Source organism: Acinonyx jubatus, chromosome F2 (assembly GCF_027475565.1).
Source record: "Acinonyx jubatus isolate Ajub_Pintada_27869175 chromosome F2, VMU_Ajub_asm_v1.0, whole genome shotgun sequence".
NCBI classification, from domain to species: domain Eukaryota; kingdom Metazoa; phylum Chordata; class Mammalia; order Carnivora; family Felidae; genus Acinonyx; species Acinonyx jubatus.
Genome location: NC_069394.1, coordinates 68,417,980 through 68,442,606, shown reverse-complemented (window position 1 = coordinate 68,442,606; position 24,627 = coordinate 68,417,980). Strand labels below are relative to the sequence as shown.

Sequence of the window (24,627 nt, the reverse complement as noted above, 5' to 3'; positions counted from 1 at the left end):
TTTGGATTTTTCACAAATAATCCTGTGAATTTGTAAACAGGTATAATTTAGATTTCAGCATTGAAAAACAAGAGTATTCTTTGGTCTCTGTATACCATATCTGCATCCGTTTGTTTATTAATAAAAATATGTCCTCACTAGCAATAAATTTAAAAAAGAAACTTTCATTGTTAACTAGTGTCTTGGGAGAGAATATTCTGGAATGAAAACTGCTTTTGTTGTTTTGCTTAAAAAACAGTAGATGAAAAATGTACCTTGAAATCTTAACCTCTAGATTTTGTTTACATTGTAAGAGAATAAGGAACCAAATATTATTGCAGACCTTTACAGTTGTAGGGAAAGTTTGAAAAGAAGTAGTTCCCAATTTGTGGTATGTAGGATTATTTTCAGGACTGTGGAGCGCCATGGTTACGTTCAATCTGATCTACCTCTTGGTCATTTCTTGTTAACCACCCCCTCCTATCTGTTGATCTACATTCCTAGCTTATGTTGGGAGGGAGTAAATAAATGAGAAAATAAAAATGGGTGATAAAATCTATGAAAGTTTGGCTGCTCATAAAAGAATGAAAAAATTCATTCCATACTTAAATAATCTAATTTTCTGATCTCAATAACAGATATTTACTTTCCACCTGAAGGTTGTCAAAGAATGCTATCACCGGAAAATAGAAGAAGATCTTTGTTTTGAATTGTAGTGCAAGGTTTAAAAGAAATATATACGATATTCTATTATATTTGGGCCCATACAGTAATCTCGGTTAACATCTCTTATGGCAGTGTTTCCAACTTTTTTTGAGTTTGCCAACTTATTTTGAGAAATTCTGATACTATGAGGTATAGTAGATATTTTCTCAAAAAGGTCTTCGTGATCAGATAAATTTTTGATATTGTTTTAAATTTTAAATATTTGAATTTTTTTGCTACTTGATTTCATACTCGACTATAATAAAATGATTTTCTAAAGCAAGGATGCAGTTATGAAGATCCTCTGACTTACTTGTTCAGCCTCTGTTTTCAAGGAGTTTTAATGGAATTTAAATGTTTGAAAATTACAACCAGTAAGAATCCTCTTGTTTTACTTGGTAACAGATCTTGTATAATTTATTTGTCACAGGGGCTTAGAGGATTGGTTTTTTTGGCATTCCACAGAGGTGCTTCAGGTCTGCCTAGGGAAAACCAGGGAAGGGCACCCATGATCCCACCCATGCAGCAACCAGAGCTGTGCCCTTCCTTCTTTTGTCTGTTTTATATATTGGAATTCTGCATAAAATTGCACTTGTAAAAAAAAACTTTCAAAGTTTCAGAAAACCATTATTTTTTTAAGAATTAAAAGTATTTATGTAGTGAACCCAATTTTAAGTTTGTCTCATAAAAGTTTCCTTATGTTGGGATAAAAATACCTACAAAGGTTTGTTTTAATGTGGTGTTTAAATAGAAGGTTTTAGGTTTTATATTAAATTGTTATTATAATTTGAATGTATATTCATATGCTGTTTATTTTTTTTATAAATTTTTTTTTTAACGTTTATTTATTTTTGAGACAGAGAGAGACAGAGCATGAATGCGGGAGGGTCAGAGAGAGGGAGACACAGAATCTGAAACAGGCTCCAGGCTCTGAGCTGTCAGCACAGAGCCCGACGCGGGGCTCGAACTCACGGGCTGTGAGATCATGACCTGAGTCGAAGTCGGCCGCTTAACCGACTGAGCCACCCAGGCGCCCCTCATATGCTGTTTAAAGAGAAGTTTTAAAATTTGATGCCAGTAAGGGTGTATTATCCTCCCTCTCCTAGTCAGTACTAGTGAACAGGTTTTAGCAATTATGTTTCTGTAATACTAAAAATAATTATCTGTAATCAGGGCACACATTTACCTTTTAAAGAGTACTAACACTGGAATGTTGAAAACTGGGTTTATTGGAGATAAAAATTGAGAATTACCTGAAATCTTAGGAGTTTCACAATTTAATCTTAGGAGTACAAGAATTCAAGTTACTCATAATAACACCTAGGTAAAAGAAAATTTTTTTAAATGGACCTTTTAAAGCAGGTTCGTGAAAACTAGAATTGTTGGTGAAATATCTCAAGTAATTATTCACAGATTACAGTTATGCAAGCATTTATATTTCCTTGCCCTGATCTAGCTGAGTAATTGTTTAATTAAAAATTTTTGCAGTTAGATGTGTAATATATCTTTAAAATTAAATGCCTTCATCTGGTTTTAGTATTATAAATAACAAAAATGAATCTTTTATCTGGAAAAGTGGTGAATGTTTTTGGCTAATGATTTAAATTGTTTTGTATACTTAGATCTAATTCGTATCAAACCTAGGGATTCTTTAACACAGGTTGTTGGCCTTCTGTGGTAGAGTATTCTGTTTTCTAGTGCTCAGTTTCTTAAGGGATAATTTTTATAGTAATTTAGAAAGTAAATGTTCGTCCTTCAGGTCTTAAAATTAGTCTTCTAAAGTTCCTCAGAATAATCTGATGATTAAGTTGATTGGAAAATTCAGGTTTAACTGGTACTGTTACAGATACCATGGAATTTATGCATACAAATTTGAAGAATAAGTTGGAAAAATGAAGGTTGAGCTTGTCTGCTTGTATATATGGGGAAATAAATTCCTAAGCATGTTTATCAGAGAAGTGGCATGGAGAGTAAGAAAGTAAAAAATATTTTGAATTTTGTTATTCTGAAAACTGCCCTTAAAGTTTGCATTATCTCTGCCTGTTGGAATGATTTTCTAACTAATAATTCTATATTGCCACTCAGCAGTCCTCTTAAAGTCCGAGTCTGATTGTGTCACTGTCATGTTAAAGAGTAACCACAGCTTCACAACAGTGGATACGCTTATTATATGAATGGCCTTAAAATTGCTCCATTTCCCTCATCTTTGGTCAGCTTTATCCATCTAATTTGCTTGGGGAAATAGGACTCATTATTTTCTGGAAAAATAAGTATTTTCTGAATATCTTCCTTTATGATCTGTTTTGTATTTGTGTATATGATTTATACACAGACATACACAGACTCATGTCTATCCCTTCATGATTCTTTTCTCATTCTCCCAGAAAGTTTTGCTTTGGTTGTACTTCCATTATAGTACCTGTCAAGTTGTAGTGTACATGTGTCTTCCTCGCTAGACCTGGGAAGTGTTCCAGGTCAGAGACCGTGTTCATCTTTGTGTCTCCAATGACTGGCATTGTATCTAGCACATAGTAGGCATTAAGTATTGAATGAACGGATTGGGTTATCTGCTAGAATTAAGGAACAAAGAATTACAGTTGATGAAATATTTAGGTTAACTGGGTACCATGTATAAAACATTTTTTGTGACATCCTTATGATTAGATATGTGTAGAGTATACTTTTTGAAAAGCACAATAATATTTTTTAAAGTATTAGGAGAAAATACACATAAGCATTAAAAGTATACTAGACATGACCCTCGAGGTCATGACCTGAGCCAAAATCAAGAGTCAGACGCTTAACCAACCAAGCCACCCAGGTGCCCCTTCACTTAACTTTTTAATTCAGAAGTGATTTCTGGAGTTTGAAGTACCTCAGGTTCTTAATGGAAAAGTTTTTGTTTTTCTCCTTACAGAAGTACTTTTATTGGTGAATTGTGCCTTTTCTATTTTAATTGAACTTATGAGACATTTATAGTCTTCTTTCTTGGAAAGTTAAAATGGATCTTAGGTTGCTATAAGTGAAAGACTGGTTATAATTGAGTTGTATTAAAATGTGTCAAGTCAGAGCAGTGATCTTGAACTTCTTGTTCAGATTTTCTTAGAGATACTAGAAGAACAATTGATCTATTTCATAAGGCTAAGGAATAATAATTAGAAATGATTTAAAAATGTTAAGGAAGATTTTTTAATCTTTTCTGTATTTTAGTTTCCAAATTAAAAAAAAAAAACAAAACCACAAAACTAAAGGTAAAAGGCTTAAGCTCCCATACTTTATATCCATATAGCTCTTTGTAGTTAACAGAGTGGATTTTAAAAATCTTTACAATTGATAAGACCAGCAGGTGTTTCTCCCATTTCACCACCAAAGAGTCAGGGTTAGAGAAATATGATCTGAGAGATCACTGACACAGAAAGTAAAAGATTAAAGAATGGAGTCTGTGTCCTTAGCTACTACATCCCAACAGCAGTTTATACTCTTAAGCTATGGACTAGGTCTGAAATTATATCATGTGTTTGGTGATTAATTTACATTTTAAAGGGGTAAGTTGTAGTCACAAATGTAACTGTCGTTGATTGAATACTTAATGTGTTTTAGACACTGTATCTTTATTTCCTTTTAGTAGATGAGAAAAAAATTCAGAGTTTAAGTAACGTGGCTACTTTCACATAGCCTGTGGATACCTGGTTTGTGATTAGAGTTCAGATACCTCATGACTTCACTTCAACCTTAGGTTAAATGGCCTCCCCAGATTGTGTTTCCAAGTTTATGCTGTGGGTAAAGGGTCTGCGGATCTCTTCTTATAAGTATCTTTCGTTACAGCCAATGATTGTGCCATCACCTGTATTTACCTATTGTTATTTTTCCCCTTCCAAATAGTTTTTTGATAGTGAGGGAAACCTCAAACATTTCAACATCATTTGGTTTAAAGATTGCATATCTTTATCAAAGAATATAGTAAAATTTCACTATAACTGACCAATTTACAAATAATGAATAAATTATTCAAGTGATTATTTGAACATAAACTGTTCAGTTGATTATGTCTCATTATAACCAGGTTTGAAGTAAAAGGTGAAAAGTAAGTTTTGAGTTGTTTTTTTCCATCATCAGTAAGTGGAACTTTTGTTCCTCTTCACTACCAAGGTACATTCCTCTAATTGATATTCCACTTAGCTAGCAGTTAAAAACTTATCTTAAATTTAGCAGAACATCTTTTTTAATATTACTGTTGAAGCTCTACTAATTCAAAATGTGTTGACCATATCTTTTAAACTCTGAAAGTTTCCTATAGTTTTCTTTTTCTTTTTCTTTTTCTTTTTCTTTTTCTTTTTCTTTTTCTTTTTCTTTTTCTTTTTCTTTTTCTTTTTCTTTTTCTTTTTCTTTTTAATTATAATGTTTATTTTTGAGAGAGACAGTGTGAGCAGGGGAGGGGCAGAGAAAGAGGGAGATACAGAATCCGAAGCAGGATCCAGACTCTGAGCTGTCAGCATGGAGCCCGATGTGAGGCTCAAACCCACAAATTGTGAGATCGTGGCCTGAGCTGAAGTCGGATGCTTAACCGACGGAGCCACCCAGGTGCCCCTCTATAGTTTTGTTCTTACTAGAACCCAAAATGAAGCCTTGCCTTTAGAATCTGGTTAAGTACTTTCATGGGGCTAAAACTGCTGAAAGAATTGGAAAAATAAATGGTTAGTGTTGTTTGATAAACTGCAGAAAGCAGGCCACTTACCCACTATACTGATGAAGTGTAGGTGGTGGAAATAACACTGGACAGCTCTATAATCAGATCGGGGACAGCAGTGTGCCTGCTTATTAGCCAGAGGTGTCTGTTTGGTAGCCCTCATGACTAACCGAACACATTTTAAAGTAATTTAAACTTGCCGTTTTTACAAAGTCTGTAATTGAGAGGTGAAGTAGTACAAATTGCAATTAAAAGAACAATGGAAAAGATCTCTAATAAAAAGCCCCCACACCTGTTCCAGCCCCACAGGTAACAGAGTTGGCGAAATTTGTTTCCCCAGTTTCCAAAGAAAATTGGCTCTGGTTTTTTAGGAATGAGTACAGATGAGACCATCAGTTAAAACAGGGTGGACAAACTGTAGCCCAGGGATCAGATCCACTCTATGCTCTGCACTCTGAAAAAACCCCTAAGCTAGCAGCCTGTTTACCCTTTGGCCTTTAGTTTGCTAACCTCTGAATTATTATGGTTACAGATAAGTTAGGAACTTGGTATGTAACTTTGTGAAATTTCTTATCTGTGATGGTGAAATAAGAATATTCAACATAAGTTAGAGGTGTAATTTTGCAAAAAATTTGATTATGAAGAGTTCAACTTTAAGAACTTTCTACCTGGTCTGATTTTCCACTCCCACAATAGGTAAGGAATTACTGAGTCCACATTTAATGCCAACATTCTAAATTAAGACTTTGAAACTGATTACCTCCCTATTCAGCACACTCTGGTATTCTTCCCTAATGTGGAATTTATTCACTCCCCTGTATTTTATGTCTTTTTAACTGTAGGTTTTCTTTTAGAATGAATGTTATCTGTGTTTTTCAGAAGCAGGCATTCAATAAGTGCTTGGGTGAAGTAAATAATAAACTAATAAATAAAAGGATAGTTTTAGTAACTTTAAGCTGAAAAAAGATAACTTAAAAAATATTTTAATCTATTATGCATGTTATATTGGCTGACCTGTTCATTTTTATTAAGCTTTTTGGAGTTTTATGTCACGGGGACGTCCTTGTCAGTGTGAAGCCCTATGAGTGCTTTTATTTTTAATAAATAATTTAGTGATCAGATTATACACACGTGAGTGTGTGTGATCTTCATGGCTACTAAGTTTAATAATCATTACTAATTTTTTCAAGAAGTGTTTCTTTGCAAACCATTGTTGGTGATTTTGAGCTTTCCTGAAAATTTCTCTAGTATTAAATATAGCAGTCAGTATTTCCAGTGTTGGTCTGTACGACGATGCCAGTACTGTTGTGGTTTCAAAGATGTTCTTCATTTCCTTCATATTAATATTCTGAGCATTATATAGGTAATAATTAGCTAATACAGTTGAAGAATATACTCAACTAAATTAGTCAACAGTAACCCATTTATTTCCCGTTCTAAATGTAGTTAAAATATACTTATATCAAGTATATTTTAAGAGTCATTGTTTTTTCTTTAAATAGTACTAAGTGACAGAATTGTTTTTTTGTCTTTAAGACCAAGCATTGCTGGAAATACTCAATAAATCTGTGTTATAATTAGTAATTTCAATGCAACTTTTATTTGTCTTAAGTTACTTTTTTTTTAATGTTTGTTTCGAGAGAGAGAATGAGCAGGGTAAGGGCACAGAGAGAGACTGAGAGAGAGAGAGAGAGAGAATATCCCAAGCAGGCTCTGCAGGGGCCAATGCGGGACTCAAATTCATGAACTGTGAGACCATGACCTGAGCAGAAATGCAGAGTCAGAAGGTTAACCAACTGAGTCACCCAGGCACCCCTCTCTTATTTTTATATCAGTTTTATTGGAATCATTGCAGAAGACAAAATATTAAGTTAACTTTCTCAAAGAGGACAATTTTGATGTCACAAGTAACTTCATAATAATAAAATATATCAATTGCCAATGATAGGCCCTTAAAAGAATGTCATGTGAATACCAGGTAGTATCTATGATGTTATTGTCACACGTTTATATTGATATACTTTCTTGGTGGTAGAGAAGTGGTGGAAATACTTTCTTGAGTGGAAGAGAGTAACAACAACAAAAAAAGCTAAATACTTTGCTCTAGGAACTTTGAATAAGAATCCCTATGTAAATTAAGTGAACAGTCAGCCTTCAGAATGGTATTCATCCTCGCAAGGTGACTTCCAGTTGTCCTGATTAGGTATTAGCTTAATTCTTGCATTTTGCTTAATTCTATACATTCAGAGGTCTGTTCAGTACTTTAAAAAATCATACCTAAACCAAAGGGTGAAAATCTATTATCAGACATGTTTTTGGCTTAAACCAATTTTAAAATAAATCCTTAAAATGTTTGTTTTTTACATTGGCTAGTAACAAGTTTGAGGTTTTTTTCTTTAAATAGAATTTGGTGTTTTCTTTTATGGCAAATCATTAAATGAATCATTAGTTACTATTCACAAGTAAACATTGATTTAATTGCAGTAATTCTGGAAAAAATAGCAGGAACTCACTATTTCTAAATTAAAATTCTGATTAGGAAGGTGATAGTTTATTGGGTAAAATTCAGAAATTAGAGTCTAAAAAGCGGCACCTATTATCCCACCATTTAGAAACCACAGTAAGAATTTTGTTTTGATTTTTTTTCAAAATGAGCAAGACAAAACAAAAAGAAGCAAATTTGGATCATGCCATAGGTATAATCTTGTCATTTTTTTCTTCTCATAGTGTGAGCATTTCTTTTTTTTTTTTTTTTTTAATTTTTAATGTTTATTTTTGAGAGACAGAGAGAGATAGAGCATCAGCGAGGAAGGAGCACAGAGAGGGAGACGTAGAATCAAAAGCAGGCTCCAGGCTGTCAGCACTGAGCCCGACATAGGGCTCAAACTCATGAACCTTGAGATCATGACCTGGGCCAAAGTTGGACACTTAACTGAGCCACCCAGGCCACCCTTCTTTTATTGTTTCTTAATGAAAGTACAGAATGTAACTGCTAAATTGGATTCCATCATATAGATAGGTATTCTATATTCTAAAATTCCTCTATTATTTGGCATAGATTCCAGATTTGTTTGATCTTTGCATGTAAGTTTTTTGATACATTAACTGTTTAAAATAAAGTTGGCTGTAAATGATCAATTTGTGTCTGCAGAGTTTATAAATCAGATTTTTGTAGAAATGATGTTTTTAAATTGTGCCAGAGGATCTGACTCTTAGAAATAATCCTCCTCCTACCCACCTCCTCGCTCCCCTCCCCCAAACCCTGCAATTTTATAACGAATATTTTAAAATAAAAATACCAGCACATTTTTGTTTTGATAAAGTTGGGTTTGAAATTTTCATTTTATCTGGAAGAAGTGCATTTGGTTTTCATTTATTTAAAACTATTTGTTTTTAATCTTTGAGAGTCCTTTTTTCCCCCTGGTCTTAAGAGGATACTTCGCTCCTGATTATGATCTTTTGTTTTCCAGAGTAACAGCTATCCACCAATGTCAGATCCATACATGCCTAGTTACTATGCTCCATCCATTGGATTTCCATATTCTCTTGGGGAAGCAGCATGGTCCACGGCTGGAGACCAACCTATGCCGTATCTGACAACCTATGGACAAATGAGTAATGGAGAACATCATTATATACCAGATGGTGTGTTTAGTCAACCTGGGGCATTAGGAAATACCCCTCCATTTCTTGGTCAACATGGATTTAACTTTTTTCCTGGTAATGCTGATTTCTCTACATGGGGGACAAGTGGATCTCAGGGACAATCAACACAAAGTTCTGCTTATAGTAGCAGTTATGGCTATCCACCTAGTTCTCTTGGGAGAGCTATTACGGATGGACAGGCTGGATTTGGCAATGATACTTTGAGTAAGGTGCCTGGCATTAGCAGTATTGAGCAAGGCATGACTGGACTGAAAATTGGTGGTGACCTGACAGCTGCAGTGACAAAAACTGTAGGTACAGCCTTGAGCAGCAGTGGTATGACTAGCATTGCAACCAATAGTGTGCCCCCAGTTAGCAGTGCAGCGCCTAAACCGACCTCATGGGCTGCCATTGCCAGAAAGCCTGCCAAACCTCAACCGAAACTTAAACCCAAGGGCAATGTGGGAATTGGGGGTTCTGCTGTGCCACCACCTCCTATAAAACACAACATGAATATTGGAACTTGGGATGAAAAGGGGTCAGTGGTAAAGGCTCCACCAACCCAACCAGTTCTGCCTCCTCAAACTATAATCCAGCAGCCTCAGCCATTAATTCAACCACCAACATTGGTGCAAAGCCAACTGCCTCAACAGCAGCCTCAGCCACCACAACCACAGCAGCAACAAGGACCTCAGCCACAGGCCCAGCCTCACCAAGTGCAGCCCCAACAGCAACAGCTGCAGAATCGCTGGGTAGCTCCTCGGAATAGGGGAGCTGGATTCAACCAGAACAATGGAGTGGGCGGTGAAAACTTTGGTTTAGGTGTTGTTCCTGTCAGTGCTTCACCTTCTAGTGTAGAAGTGCATCCAGTGCTGGAAAAGCTAAAGGCCATAAACAATTATAATCCCAAAGACTTTGACTGGAACCTGAAGAATGGACGTGTGTTTATAATTAAAAGCTATTCTGAGGATGACATACACCGATCCATTAAGTACTCTATCTGGTGTAGTACTGAGCATGGTAATAAGCGTTTGGATGCAGCTTACCGTTCCCTGAATGGGAAAGGCCCACTCTATTTACTCTTCAGTGTGAATGGCAGTGGACATTTTTGTGGAGTGGCTGAAATGAAGTCTGTTGTGGACTATAATGCATATGCTGGTGTCTGGTCTCAGGATAAGTGGAAGGGCAAATTTGAAGTTAAATGGATCTTTGTCAAAGATGTTCCCAATAACCAGTTACGGCATATTCGCTTAGAAAATAATGACAACAAACCAGTTACCAATTCAAGGGACACTCAAGAGGTACCCCTAGAAAAAGCTAAGCAAGTGCTTAAAATAATTGCTACTTTCAAGCATACCACCTCAATCTTTGATGACTTTGCACATTATGAAAAGCGTCAAGAAGAGGAGGAAGCCATGCGTAGGGTAAGAGTACAGTGATTTTTGTATGTAGGGTCTTTTTCTTGGGGTGGTACATATGGATGGGTGTTCTTTAATGCCTTTTAATATTACATTTTGAGTTTAGGAACTTTATTCTGAAGGAAACCAACCACTTAGCTTAAGAAACAGAACTCTGCAAACTCCCTTGAGGGCCTCAGAGTCACATTAAATCCTTTTCTCTTTCCTTCCTAAGTGTCATCCTTAGTCTGAATTTGCCTGTTCTTTATATTCAGGGGGTAAAGGTCATTGAGTTGTATTCATCAAAGCCTAGTAAGTTCTGCATTTATAACTAAGCAAATTGAGGAACTGGTGAGGGACTCTAATCACTAATTTTAAACATTAGTTTTATGCAAAAACATGCTTAGGATTTTGAAACAGCTTTTAAATAAATGTTTGAATATAATTTATTTTGTATTTGTGAGAAAACAGATTTTTCCCCGAAACTCCTTCCTGAACCATTTTTTAAAATATTTGAGAGAGAGCTCGTGAGCAAGCAGGGGATGGGGACAGAGAGAGGGAGAGAAAGAATCTCAAGCAGGCTCCACACACTGGTGGCGGTAAGGGGGCTGAGATTCACCAACGGTGATCCATTATGATCTGAGCCAAAATCAAGTGTCAGACCCTTAACCAACTGAGCTACCCAGGCACTCCCTTCCTGAAACATTTTCATAATTTGTACATTTAAATTAAGCACTTGTATAAAGTATAGGAAGGATCTGACTTTAGGAAGGCAGTTTAGAGTTGGGAATGCATGGACTTTGAGATTTTGATTGAAGAATTTGATTTCTTATTCTGTTATTGACCCTCTCTGAAACTCGTGAGACTTTCCTGAAGTTATGCACTGTTTTTGCTTGCGTCATGTAGGCCAGAATTTGGTCACGGGGCACAAAGGCAAGACAGCTGGGGAATGTTTTCTGTTCCAAACCGCAGAAGAAAATTGGGGTCCTATTTTTAGGAGGAAAAGAGAGAATGGATATAGTAGACAACTAGCAGATTTTTCCATAGACAGTACATTCAAATTTCTTTTCAAATGCCGCAAGGGTAAAGTTACTAGAAGCTTTTTTAAAATATTGACTGGTAGAGAAAGAGATACGGGAAGAGCATGCAAGCAGGGGAGAGGGGCCAAGATTGAAAGAGTCTTAAGCAGGCTCCACACTTAGCATGGAGCCCGATGCAGGGCTCAATCTCACAACCCTGGGATCATGACCTGGGCTGAAGTCAAGAGTTGGATGCTCAACTGACTGAGCCACCCAGGTCCCCCAAGTTAGAAGCTCTTCTAAGAAATTATGTTGGTTACTATGGAAAGCTGTTACGTAGAAAATGTCAGTAATTTGTTTCTATGTGTGAACTTAAATATCTGTGGCTTCTTAATCTTTGCAGACAAGGGAACTATTTGAGCAAACGTTCCTCACTGGTGAATAATATTGAAATAATAATTCTAGAACAGTAGTTTGCAAACCTTAAGCTGCTTAAATTATTGGGATGCGTCTTGGCATGCAGCGGTTCTTCCGCTGTAGGAAAATCTGATCAGTGGATGGCCCTTGAACAAATGTGCAGGTCAGGGGTGCCCCCCCACCCCCAATTTCCATAGTTGGAAATTTGTGTGTCACTTTTGACTCATCCAAAACTTAACCACTGATAGCCTGCTGTTTACAGGAAGCCACCTTGCTGATAACATAAACAGTCGATTAACACACGTTTTGTATCTTACATGAATTATATACTGTAGTCTTACAGTCGAGTGAGAGAAAACATGGTATTAAGAAAATCATCAGGAAGATAAAGTACATTTACAGTACTGTATTTAACAGAAAAATCTACATATATGCCAATGCACACAAGTTTAAACCCATGTTGTTCAAGGGGCAACTGTATTTCATAAAGGACCTGCTGGTGTACATTTTTAATAGATACCTTAGGTGATTCTGGTGCTAGTGATTCCGGTTAAATGTGGGAGAAGAGTGAAAAAGGAGGATCAAAAGTAGCTTCTGAACTTTTGAGCTCAGCAGGTGAGTAAATGGTCATACTGTAACTGCCATGACCAATAGTGGATCAGTAGAACTGATTTGGGGTATGAAAAGTAGGATGCAGGTTTCTTTTTGAGGAGGTGCTGATTTTAAGGTGTTTTTGAGAAATATGGACTGTGAAATCTGTGATTAAGCAGTTATATGTGAGAGTCACACATTTGGGAGCTTTCTTTTCTTAAATAGTTGATTCCACGAAAGTGGGATGAGATTGCTCAGGGGAAAAAGATGCATGGCAAGGAAATATTTACCAATTTTTTTTTCTCTCCCACCACTAAGGGGTGGTCACCCTTGTACGTCTTCCACATTTCTTACCTACCTGGTCTGCAAATTTAGCCCTAGTTTATTATTTTTTTTAATATAATTGTCTCAGGAATTATTTATGACAGTTACATATTGTTTTTATAATCACGTATATACCACAGTGATTTAAACTTAATTTTTAAACCTAAAAATTTTACATTTAAATTGTTTCAGAGTTTACTGCCAGTCTTTTGATGGTATATAATCCATCTTTGACATGTTTATTTTGAATCTTTTTTTGGTTGTTCAGCCTTATGTGACATATTTGATAATTTTTTTTCAGTTTATTTATTTTGAGAGAGAGACTGAGTGGGGGAGGGGCAGAGAGAGGGAAAGAGAGAATCCCAAGCAGGCTTCACACTGTCCCATGAACTGTGAGATCTTGACCTGAGCTGAAACCAAGAGTTGGACACTTAACAGACTGAGCTACCTAGGTGCCCCTTCCATATACTTTTCAACTTGTTTAGTTTTTTAAAATTTACCTACAGTAAAATTGTAAATTTGTAAATTCCCTTTTGCTGACTTGTAGTCAAGTGCTACCCTCCCCCTTTGATCAATCCATTCTCTGTCTCTATAAGGCATTTTTCATAATGTCATGTAAACGAAATTACATAGTGTGTAATCTTTTAAGATTTCTTTCACTTAGCATGATATCTTTGCAGTGTATCAGTGTTTATATATCAATTCTTTGTTCCTTTTAATTACTAAGTACCATTCCACTGTGTGGATTCACCATAGTGTTTTTATCTTTCATCCTTTAAAGCACTTCTGAGTTGTTTCTAGTTTTTGGGGAATGTAAATAAAGGTCCTATAACTTTGTGTATATATCCTTTTTAAAGTTTTTTAGGGGTAGTTGAGTGGCTCAGTCGGTTAAGCATCTGACTCTTGATTTCTTTTCAGGTCATGATCTCGGTGTTCGTGAGTTCAAGTCCTGCGTCAGGTTCTGTGCTGATAGCGTGCTTGAGATTCTGACAGCCTGCTTGAGATTCTGTCTCCCTCCCTCTCTCTCCTGCCCCTTGCTGGTGCTCTCTATCAAAATAAATATTTTTAAAAAAGATAAAAGTATTAAAAAAATTACACAGTATAATTCACTTTTTGAGAAGTACAGTTCCATGAATTTTAACACACTTATAGATTTGTATAACCATCACCATGATCAGGATACAGAATAATATCATCATCCTGGGAAAGCTATCTTGTACTATCCCTTCATATTAACATTCTTCCCCCATATCTAACTTCTGGCAACCGTGATTTGGACTCAGTATAGTTCTTTTTAAATTGAAGTATAGTTGACATACAGTGTTATTTTCAGGTGTACAACTTAGTGATTCAACATTTACATACATTACAAAATGCTCACCACTGTAAGTATAATTACTGTCACCATACGGAGTTATTACCATATTCACTATACCTTGTTCTGTGCTTTTGTACTTATAACTGGAAGTTTGTACCTTTTAATCCTCTTCACCTCTTATACCCCTCCCCACCCTCCCAACTTTGTTGATTTTTAGATTACACATATAAGTGAAATCATATGGTATTTGTCTTTTTCTGTCTGACTTATTTCACTTAACATAATACCTTCTAGGTTCATCCATGTTACCACATGTGGCAAGATTTCATTTTTTTTTAATGGCTAAGTAAAGTCCCATTGTGCGTGTATGTATATACACCACATCTTTCTTCATCCATTCATCCATTGATAGACACTTGGCATTGCTTGCATATTTTGCTATTATAAATATTGCAGCAATAAACCTAGGGGTGTTATATATATTTTTAAATTAGTGGTTTTGTTTTCTTTGGTTAAATACCCAGAAGTGGGATTACTGGATTGTATGGTGTTTCTATTTTTAATTTTTTGAGGCACCTCCATACTGTTTTCCACAGTGGCTACACCAATTCCCATTTGCCCAAACACTGCACAATGTTTCCCTTTTCTCTAAACACTCGCCAGTACTTGTTATTTCTTGTTTTGATGCTAGCCATTCTGACAGGTGTGAGGTGAGATTTCATTGTGGTTTTGATTTACATTTCCCTACTGATTAGTGATATTGAGCATGTTTTCTTGTCTGTTGGCCATGTCTTTGGAAAAATGTTTCATTCATGTCCTTAACTCCTAATTGGAACTGTCATTTGTAAATCTCTTTTCCCATTCAGTAAGCTACCTTTTAGTTTGTTGATGATTTCCTTCGCTGTGCAGAAGCTTTTTAGTTTGATTCATTGTAGTTTTATTAGTATCCTTTTTTGTGAAATGATATTTTAAGACTCATTTTGACCTTTTTCTGTCATCATTGAACCTGGAAGAGGATCATCCAGGTCAGGTATTTGCTCCAAAACAGGGTTATTGTTGTTTTTTTTCCTTTCTTCCTTTTAATGTTTAGTGTTAGTTTCACATTCTCTTCCTGCTGCAAATGTGGAGACAGGAGAATCCTGTTGATTGTTAACTTTACCAGTCAAATGATTCATCAGCCTGTGAAGAGTGAGAAGGGTGAGCCAGTACAATGAATATGCTAATGAGTGAAATTTAACTTTTCTTTGAGTTTGAAACGGCCATGCCATGTCGGGGGAAACTGTTTTCTCTGTTTATTGACTGTTTTGCATTTGGGGTATCACGTGTCCTTGCCCAGTTTTCTTCCTGGCTGTTATCCCTTGTCCAGCAGGAATGTGTAAATTTTCATTTGTAGATTTTTCTCTTAGATAATGTTGTGCTTACACTTTAGCTTTCCAGCCTAACTGCTTTTAAATACGCTTGGCAACCTAGTGATAAAGGATGTGTTCCCCCTCCGTTGTAGGTCTTCCTTGGCTCCATCAAAAAGGACAAATTAGTGGTGTTTTGCTAGAATTTTTTTTTTTTTTACTTGGTATGCCCATTTTATTTGTTAAAGAAAAGGATTTGCAAGTCATTGTTTAGTGTTCTCTTTTAACATGACCCCATCTGTCTTGTGTTTGCTGAAATTCTTCAAAGCTTCTGATATGTGGAGGTCACATTTTCCCAGATGCAAATTCTTCAGTCTTTGGGTAAAGTAGGGTTTCTTAAGACCCAGAATAGCACTAATTATAAAAGAAAAGATTGATGAAATTTGACTAGTTTAAAATCTGTTCATCAAGGGGCTCTTCAGTCAGAGAATGCAACTCTTGATCTCAGGATCGTGAGTTCAAGCGTCATGTTGAGCATGGAGTCTACTTAAAAAAAAAAAAAAATCTGTTCATCAAAAGATGCTTTAAGGAGGGTAGAAAGACATGTAAGGCCCTAGGAGGAATTTGGACATAAATGACCAAAGATTAGTTAGTATCAAGAATGTAGAAAGAACTCCTGTGAATCAGTTTAAGAAAAAAGATGAACCCAGTTGAAAAATGGGCAAAAGATAGATTGAAACAAATATGGCTAAAAAGTATATGAAAAGATACTCAGTCTTATTAGGGAAATACAAATCAGGAGTATAATGAAAAAATTTTTTATATCCATTTATTTGGTGAAATTGAGAAATTTGATAGTATCAGGTATTAGACTGTAGATCAACAAAAGCTCTTCTACAGCTGGAGATAGGACCATTAAATTGATAACAGCCATGTGGGGAAGTAATTTTGCATTTTTTTGTAAAGCTGAACAAAATTTCATATATTTTATAATTCAGTTCTTTGTGTACACACATGCACGCACACACACATACATAGCTAAGAGAAACTTCCTAAATACATCAGAAGACACACAAGAATGTAGATAATAGTAAAAAGACTGGGAACAACCTAAATGTTTATCATCAGGAAAATAACCAAAATATACTGGTGCCATAATGATAGAGTAGAATTGATTGAACTATAGCTACATGCAGCTGTATGTGTGAATCTTTTTCCTTCTTTTTATTTGGACATAATTTTTAATTTATTTGGAAGAATAAGAATAATATGTGAAACACACACATGCCTTTTATCCAGATTCACCTATTAGTGTTCTTCCCTGTTTGCTTTTTTCATAAATTTGAGAGTAAGTTCCCTATATCATGGCTCTTTACCCCCCAAAAAGTATAGTGTCTATTTCCTAAGGATAAGGGTATATAACCACAATACTATTATAAGTTGATTCTCACTGTCCTTTTTGCCATTTTTTTTTTTTTTCTAGTATAAGATCTGGTAGAGAAGCTAACATAGCCAAAATAGAATTAGCCAAAATAATGTTAAATAGTAAGAACAGTTTTAGAAAGCTTATACTAATCTGACCTCAAATCTTTGCCTTTCCCTGGTTTGGGAAGATTTTTTCTTACGCTTTTTCAGGGACTTACTAGTTTTAAATTTTACATTTGGGTCTGTGGTTATTATAACTTTCATTTCTCTTTCTAGTGTTCATGTTTTTATTTAAGTTCTTAGGCCTACTTATGATAAAAGAAGGATTTTAAGAAGCTAAGTCCATCTTCTCATCACTGGGTCTTTAATTGACTTTTGTTTGTTTGTTTGTTTGTGGTTATTTTGACAACAGAGGAATTCCCCAGGTTGTCTTGCCAGCAAAGCACTCAGTGGAGGAGCCTGCTAGACATCCTGTCAGGTTGTATAATACTTAGAAAGTCATGCTGTCTCTTCTAAACTAAGGGATATTGGTGAAACTTAAAACTGGAAGAGAAATCCGTGCTAATTATCATAGTATTTGCCTCATTCTTCATTCTTAATATTTTAACACATACTTTTGATACCAAAATATTTTATTAAAGTCAAGCTTAATGGCAGAACAACCAAGGCAAACTCACTAAAAGGATTCAGGAACAGAAGATAATTTAAAATATAAAACAAAATTTATTTTGTTCTTAGGATTCATATGTAAAAAGAAAAGAAAGCCAGAAAATGTTTTTGGAAATGAGAAATACGAATGTCAAAATAAAAACAATACAGCAAGCAAGCAAGTAGTAAAATAAATGCTCATGTTTTAGAGCTAGTTTATCTGGAGTTTCAAATCAAAGAAATTTCCATATATGGAGTAATAGAGATGAAAAATACAAAAGGTAAAAACAAGTGATGGAAAGAGGGGACGCCCACTGTCTTTCTAAAGGAGTGTTGAAAGAGAATAGGAAAAAAACCATCAAAGGGAAGAATGGTTAGAGAAAAATGCCCAGAGCCAAAGGTTGTATGTTTTCAGTGGGAATGGGCTCAAGCTGAGTGACTAGCAGCATTATTTCCAATTGAAAAGAATTAAAGATAGGATAAAGAGAAAATCTTGAACTTCCTGAGCAAAAGACAAACTGCCTTCTACAAGGGAAGGAGAATCAGACTATCAGAATTTTTCCATCTACAACTCTGGATACTCCTATGGAAAATTTTAGAGTAGAGGGGAATGGGGTATATAGAATTATATTCTTAAGGTCAATGTCCCATTATATCAGTGAAGGGGAAACGCAAACTAAAGAGAATTTCAGGTGTACAAGAGTAGCCGCATATCCTTCATGAGAAGGTAACCTGAAGAGGTTTTTTAGCAGAATGAAAAAGGTATTCAAGAAAGATAATACCTGGTAACTGGTTATACTAGAACAAGTATCTCTCAGCAGGGGCAGACTCTATGTATCAGACAGGTCTTCATTGTATGTAGTGTATCTCAGGACTATAAGCATCTCCACTGTGGTCTTTAAAGCCTGACAGATGAAATGAGCCCTCAGTGGGGAACCACTGACCTTGGAGAAGTGAAGGAAGCTAAAAAGAAAATAAAATTCTAACTAAAAGAAAATAAAAAGTTTCTAAGTAATCATGTTCACAGAACATAAGTTCTGTGAGAGCAGGGCTTGCTTTTGTTCTCTGCTGAATCCCTAGCACCTAATGACTGGCACATAGTAGCTGATTAAATATTTATTGAAGGAGTAAATGCTTTGAAGAATCTCTTTCCTTTGGGAAAGTTTGAATGTCATTGAATTTTTATTTATTGGTTTAAATTGCTGTACTTTTTTATTTAGGAACTCTGTACTCAGTTATTCAAGTTACATAATAAATGCTGCTGATTGTTTTTCCCATTTGTAGAAATGGACAATAGTATATAAAAGATTTAATTATAGTTAGAACAAAATGTTATGAGATGGAATAGAAGGAGAGAAAGAATTGAGGAAGGGGAAATAAATGCACTGTTTTTCTCATCTGAAGGTAACAGATTATTGTTTAAAGATGATATATCAAGCAATTGTGCCTCAAGCATATTATTTAAAGTCATAAAGACAGTCACTAAAACTAAAAATAGTGTGGCTTCTAGTGTAAGGGGGGGAAGAGAAGGAGAATATAACACGTCCACTGTAATACATTACTTATCATATACAATGGGAATTGATAGTGTTTGCATTGTGTTAGTATGCTACTTAAAGTATAGTGGCGACTCATAGGAGGAACTTAGAAGGGGCTAGAGGTGGGTACAGGAGCTTACTTTTTACTTGAACTTGCTATTTGTATATATTACTTCTAATGATAAAGCTAGTTTAATTGCAAAATAAGAGAAAGAAAACAAAGAACTAATAATGTTCTGAGTATATTTGTACAGATAAATATGAGTAATCTGCACAGCAGTAGAATCTACTTTTGACTATTTAGATAATCTTTTTATTGAAATATTACTTCTGCTGTACTTGAATGTGAGTCATTTAGATCCTACTAGATATTCTTTGGTTATAAATCCTTATCAGGAAACCTAATCCCAAGTGAAATTTTTAGTTTTATTTCCCTGTAGAAATTAGAGTTTTCAATTGCCTGTAACTTTGAGGTGACTTCCTAAATAAGGCATTTACCTGTTCTCTCAGAAACAGATGAAGACCCGCAGTTTATGCCAAAACAAGCAGGACATAATGATAATAAAATCCCTATTAAATTGTTTTAATTTCTAGAATCTTCTATGCATTTTGCTCATGTATACCATTGTATATTGTTAGTTATTTTGAAAGAGCAAATTTTAGTACCTCCAATAATATTTTTCATAATGGGAATAATTTTGATTCTGAGATGAGATGATAGTCTGTCTCAAGGTAACCAAATTTTTTGTTAATATATAAGAAGTCACTTCAACAGTAACACTACCTGTGACAACAGTGAACATTTCTCTGACAGTTCTATGCATCTTTTTCTCAAGTAGAACGTTTCGTTTAATGCTTTCCCATTAATCGAATTATAGTTCTTTAAGATCAAGAATTAGTCGAAGTCTGTTCTCATCTACCTTTTGGTAAACTTTTTTATGGATGGACTTCTTTTATACTGAGTGAGTTGATTATGATTAACAGAAACAAAATTTTGCTTTTCCTTTCATCTTTACTATAAAATTTGAAGAATAATATTTCTTTGGAAAATAGTTTTTGGCACAAGATGTGTCACACTGGATACCATAAGCTTTCTTTTAATTTTTAATTAGGCTCCATGCCCAACGTGGGGCTTGAATTCACGACCCTGAGATTAAGATTCATGGGTCTACTGACAGAGCCAGCCAGTCACCCCAATACTATAAACTTTTTATATTATGTTTTTAAGTAATTCTCTGATAAAATATTGACTGGTATTTTTGTATAGTCAAGATGATACAGTTTTAAGTGTAGTAATACTGTGTTTTGCACTTGGTAAATAGTCTTTGTAAGCCAGAGTTGGGGAAACGACGTGCTCTAATTAACGTTTTAGAGTACTGATTTGTTTTTATTTTTTTCTCAGATTAAGGTTCTTGCGCCGTAGGAGAGTTAATAGTGGCTGTATTTTTGTTCCAGTGCTGGTTAAGAATTTTAGAAGTTTAGTAAATGAACTATCTGTAGTTCACTGGGTTCATGCTAGATCTTTGGGAGATACTTCTTTCATACCTATTACAGTATGAACAGTCATCATTAAATTTGATGGGTATTTCACTTATTTTTCTTCAGCAGCAAATACATTATTACTTCATGAACATACGTGTTTAGGTGACATGAATTATCTTGTTTAAGTTTCAGGAAGTAACTTAAATTGTTGAATTATCTTTCCAGTTTACTTAATGATTTATTTTAAAAATTGTATGTGCAATTTCTTAATTTAGAAATTGACTTGCTATATTGCACTCTAATTTCTGAGTGAAACTCACTTCACTGCCTCTTGACAGAAAACTTTGAACTTATAGAAAGGCATTTCAACTCTTAGACATTACATATTCAATACTGATGTGTTCTGTTTTGCATTTGAAATAACAAAAGGGAATGGAGGAAAGATAATAGGATATATAATAAAATAACTAAGGTAACAAAAAGCTACTAGTTAACAATTCCACTTTTGAATTAAAAGTCTGGAATGTACTAATTTTATTTTTTTCATTTTATTGTAAACAGACCAAACTCTGATTCCAAAATAGAATTGTGTGTGGATTCCTTTTATTTGGCTTTAAGACCCTCTGTTCCTGGGTCCCCAGATCAGCCATTTTGTGTGAGGAATCTACTAGCACACATCTACATCTTGTATTCTGGTCAACCTATATCACACCATATATTTAGTTCCTGTATGGTTTTTTCTTAACTGGGATCCCTTATTCATTCCAGCAGATATATACCAAGGGTTACTAGTAAGCCACTAAAGATAAATAGCCCTTTCTTTATGGAATTTAATCTGCTTGGACAAACATAATTAATTTCTCTCAGTTTTATATTTTTCAGTATTGAGGACCTACATGTCTCTTGAAGAATTTATTTTATGTGTGTGTGTGTGTGTGTGTGTGTGTGTGTGTGTGTGTGTGTGTGTATTTAACTTAATTTTGGTATTTTTTTAATGTAATTGGTAATTTCAGTTTTACTCCAGTTGTTTGTTGCTGGTTTATAGAAATATTTTGTATCTTCTGACCTTTGTAAATTCATCTATTAGTTCTAGGAGTTCTAATAGAACATCCTTAGGATTTTCTGGCTGACAGTCACAGTGTCTGTAAATAGAGACCATTTTATTTCTTCTTATGCTTCTTTTTTGTGTGTGATTTTAATTTTAATATAGTGTGGCTTAAATGTGAAATTAAGTGAAAACTCTAAAACCAAAATAAGACTACACATAAACAAAAAAGTTAGTGTAGTGAGTGATGTTATTTTGCTGAAACTAAATCACAGTTCAAACACATGAGTTAGTTCTAAGGCTTCCTAGAATCATATTCTTACTCTCATTTGGACCTAAACTAACATATGCTATGACTGTTGTCCACCACTTTTCACTATTTGAACTTACTCCTAACTCTTTCATTTTATAGTACACTTTGAGATTACTTGATCTTTGGTTGGTACGGATAAATTGATTATAAATTATTAGACTGCATCTGTTCTTTTTTTTCAAACCTGAAATATTTCTTTATTTTATAAATGCAACCTTGGGCACTGGAATCTCTTAAAGCAGTTTTTTATTATAGTGTGGTCATGCAGGGGATCAAGAATGTTACGTCTCACGTACATGGAAACATTAAAAAAATCGAAGATTTGGCTTTGTAGAACAGAGCCTCCAAAGCATAATCATTCTCTTTTCCCTTGATTTTTTTTTAAATTTTGATTTTATTTTACAGTACAGAATTGATCTATTTCCTTTATATTTTTTGTGTTTTGCTTTCTTACTGCAAAATGATCATGTTTTTGGGACAGTGCAGGTCAGAAGCTTATCTCAGTATTAAAACACTTTAATGGATCTGGACAAATGTACAGGCTTTTGAACAGCTGGGGCTTTTATCCATCTGTTATTGCCCTTGTTCTACTCTCTAGTGTGAAATTTTTCAGTTGTGTAAACCAGTCTGAGTAGATTTTAACTCTGGTAAATAATTAATTTTCCTTCTGAAGAATTGAATCTATTACATATTTTAACTACAGTCATTGTACATCTAAAATCTTGTCTTTTTTTGAAACGTGTCCCTCTTTTTTATTTAAGTCTGATAATTCACTGGTTTTAACTTTGGGGCAGAATTTAACCCTCTCGTAAACAATAAAAAGAGAAGCTGGGCAACCATTAAAATTAACAGTACTCTGTAGAATATCTATGTATTTCATATTACTGCACCAATATGATACTTAATGTATTTGGGAGTTGTATTTTTCTAACTTTTCACTCTGATTTTTTAAACATTTGGAAGTAATTTTTAGATTTACAGAAATGTTACAGAGATACTATAGGATGTTTCTCTGTATGTAGTTACTCCTAATATTGACATGTTACATAATCATAGTATGTTTATCCAAACATGCTTTTCCAGATTTCCCCACTTTTCCCAGTTTTTCTATTTAAGATCTGGAAAACCAGTTTTGTATTCAGTTTTTATGTCTCCTTAATCTTCTCTAAGCTATGACAGTTTCTATGTCTTTCATGGCTTTAACACTTTTGAAGACGTTACTGGTCAGGTGTTTTATAAGGTGTCTTTCAATGTTGGTTTGCCTAATGCTTTGCCATGATTAGACTGAGTTTATGGGAAGAGTACTACGTAAGTGATACATCCTTCTCATCTGATCGTATGTAACTTATTGTGATACTAATTTTGATTGCTTGGTTAAGGTTGTATCTGCTAGGTTTCTCTAATGTAAATGTCCCTTTTCTCCTTTTGCATACGGTGTTCTTAGAAGCGAGTCAGTATGTCTAGCCCCACACTTTATGTTTTTAATTTAAATTTTAGTTAACATACAGTGCAGTGTTGGTTTCAGGAGTAGAATTAAAGTGATTCCTCACTTACATACAACACACAGTGCTCATCACAGGTGCCCTCCTTAATGCCATCGTCCATCTAGCCATCTCCCACCTACCTACCTTCATCAACCCTTAGTTGTTCTTTATAGTTAAGAGTCTCTTGTTTACTGCTCTTCTCTTTTCCCCCTCCTTCCCATATGTTCATTGGTTTTATTTTTTAGATTCCACATAAGAGTGAAATCATATCTTTGTCTTTGTTTGACTTATTTTGCTTACCATAGTACATTCTAGCTCCATCCATGTTGTTACAAATGGTAAAATTTTATTTTTTGATGACTAATATTCCATTGTGTGTGTGTGTGTGTGTGTGTGTGTGAGTGTGTGTGACATCTTTATCTGTTCATCAGTTGATGGACATTTGCAGTCTACACTTTAAAGAAGGAAAAGCAAGCTCCACCTCATGCAGGAAAGAGTATTAAAGAATTTGTGAAATTTTTTGTTATTTATTCAGCTCTTGTGTTTGTTCTTTTTCTTACTTCTAGAATATTCCTTTTGTCTTAGATCCCTACAGTTCTCTAATTTTTTTTTCTTTGTGATTTCCAGCTCTTTTTTTCTGATTTGTAATTTGAGATATTTCTTAGACTTAATATTCTACTTTCTAAATGAGGCTGTGACCATTTTCCCCTTTAATTCATCTACTGAAATACTCAGTTTGAAAATTAGATTTTTAACATAAACAAAGGTGTTTGTCTTTTTGCATTTGGGTCTCAAGTGCCTGCCTGCCTGCTTTTTCTTTTTTTTTCCTTCCAGGTATTCACTGGTTCCTTTTGCAGTTCTGTGTTACTCTACTTGTGTTCCTAGTGCTTTTTCTCATTTACTTTTTGGATGGTGTGGCGTCTTAGATACACATTTACTTTTTCCCTTGTGGCTTTTTAAACCTCAGGTCTGGTTACTGAAATATTGCTTATAATGATAAACCTACCAGTGATTAAAAGGAAGTAAGTCATTTATCTCTAAGGTTAAAGGCAAGCTGTTGGCCTCTCTCAGAAAACTGAAGAAAATTTTGTTTTCAAGCTGTTTCCTAGGTAGAGATGTCTTAGCTCATCTGTGAAACTCATGGTTTAACAAAAAGACATGGGTTGGCAAGTAACCTTCCTCCTGGAGCTCATCTCCACATGCCAACTTGTGGATCTTGACCTTAGGATCATATGTTGGTCTCCAGTGTCTACTCACTTCAAGG

The 24,627-nt window shown here is 34.9% G+C and overlaps 1 protein-coding gene across 4 annotated transcripts in view; it reads left to right on the top strand.

Moving 5' to 3' along the window:
* The window catches only part of YTHDF3 (YTH N6-methyladenosine RNA binding protein F3), a 40,202-nt gene that overhangs the window by 7,288 nt on the left and 8,287 nt on the right, over window positions 1-24,627 (top strand). For all 4 annotated transcript variants that reach the window (XM_027042938.2, XM_027042937.2, XM_053208534.1 and 1 more), the window contains one exon: window positions 8,842-10,440. In XM_027042938.2, the coding sequence (XP_026898739.1) occupies window positions 8,842-10,440 (1,599 nt within the window). The remainder of the gene's footprint in view (window positions 1-8,841; window positions 10,441-24,627) is intronic.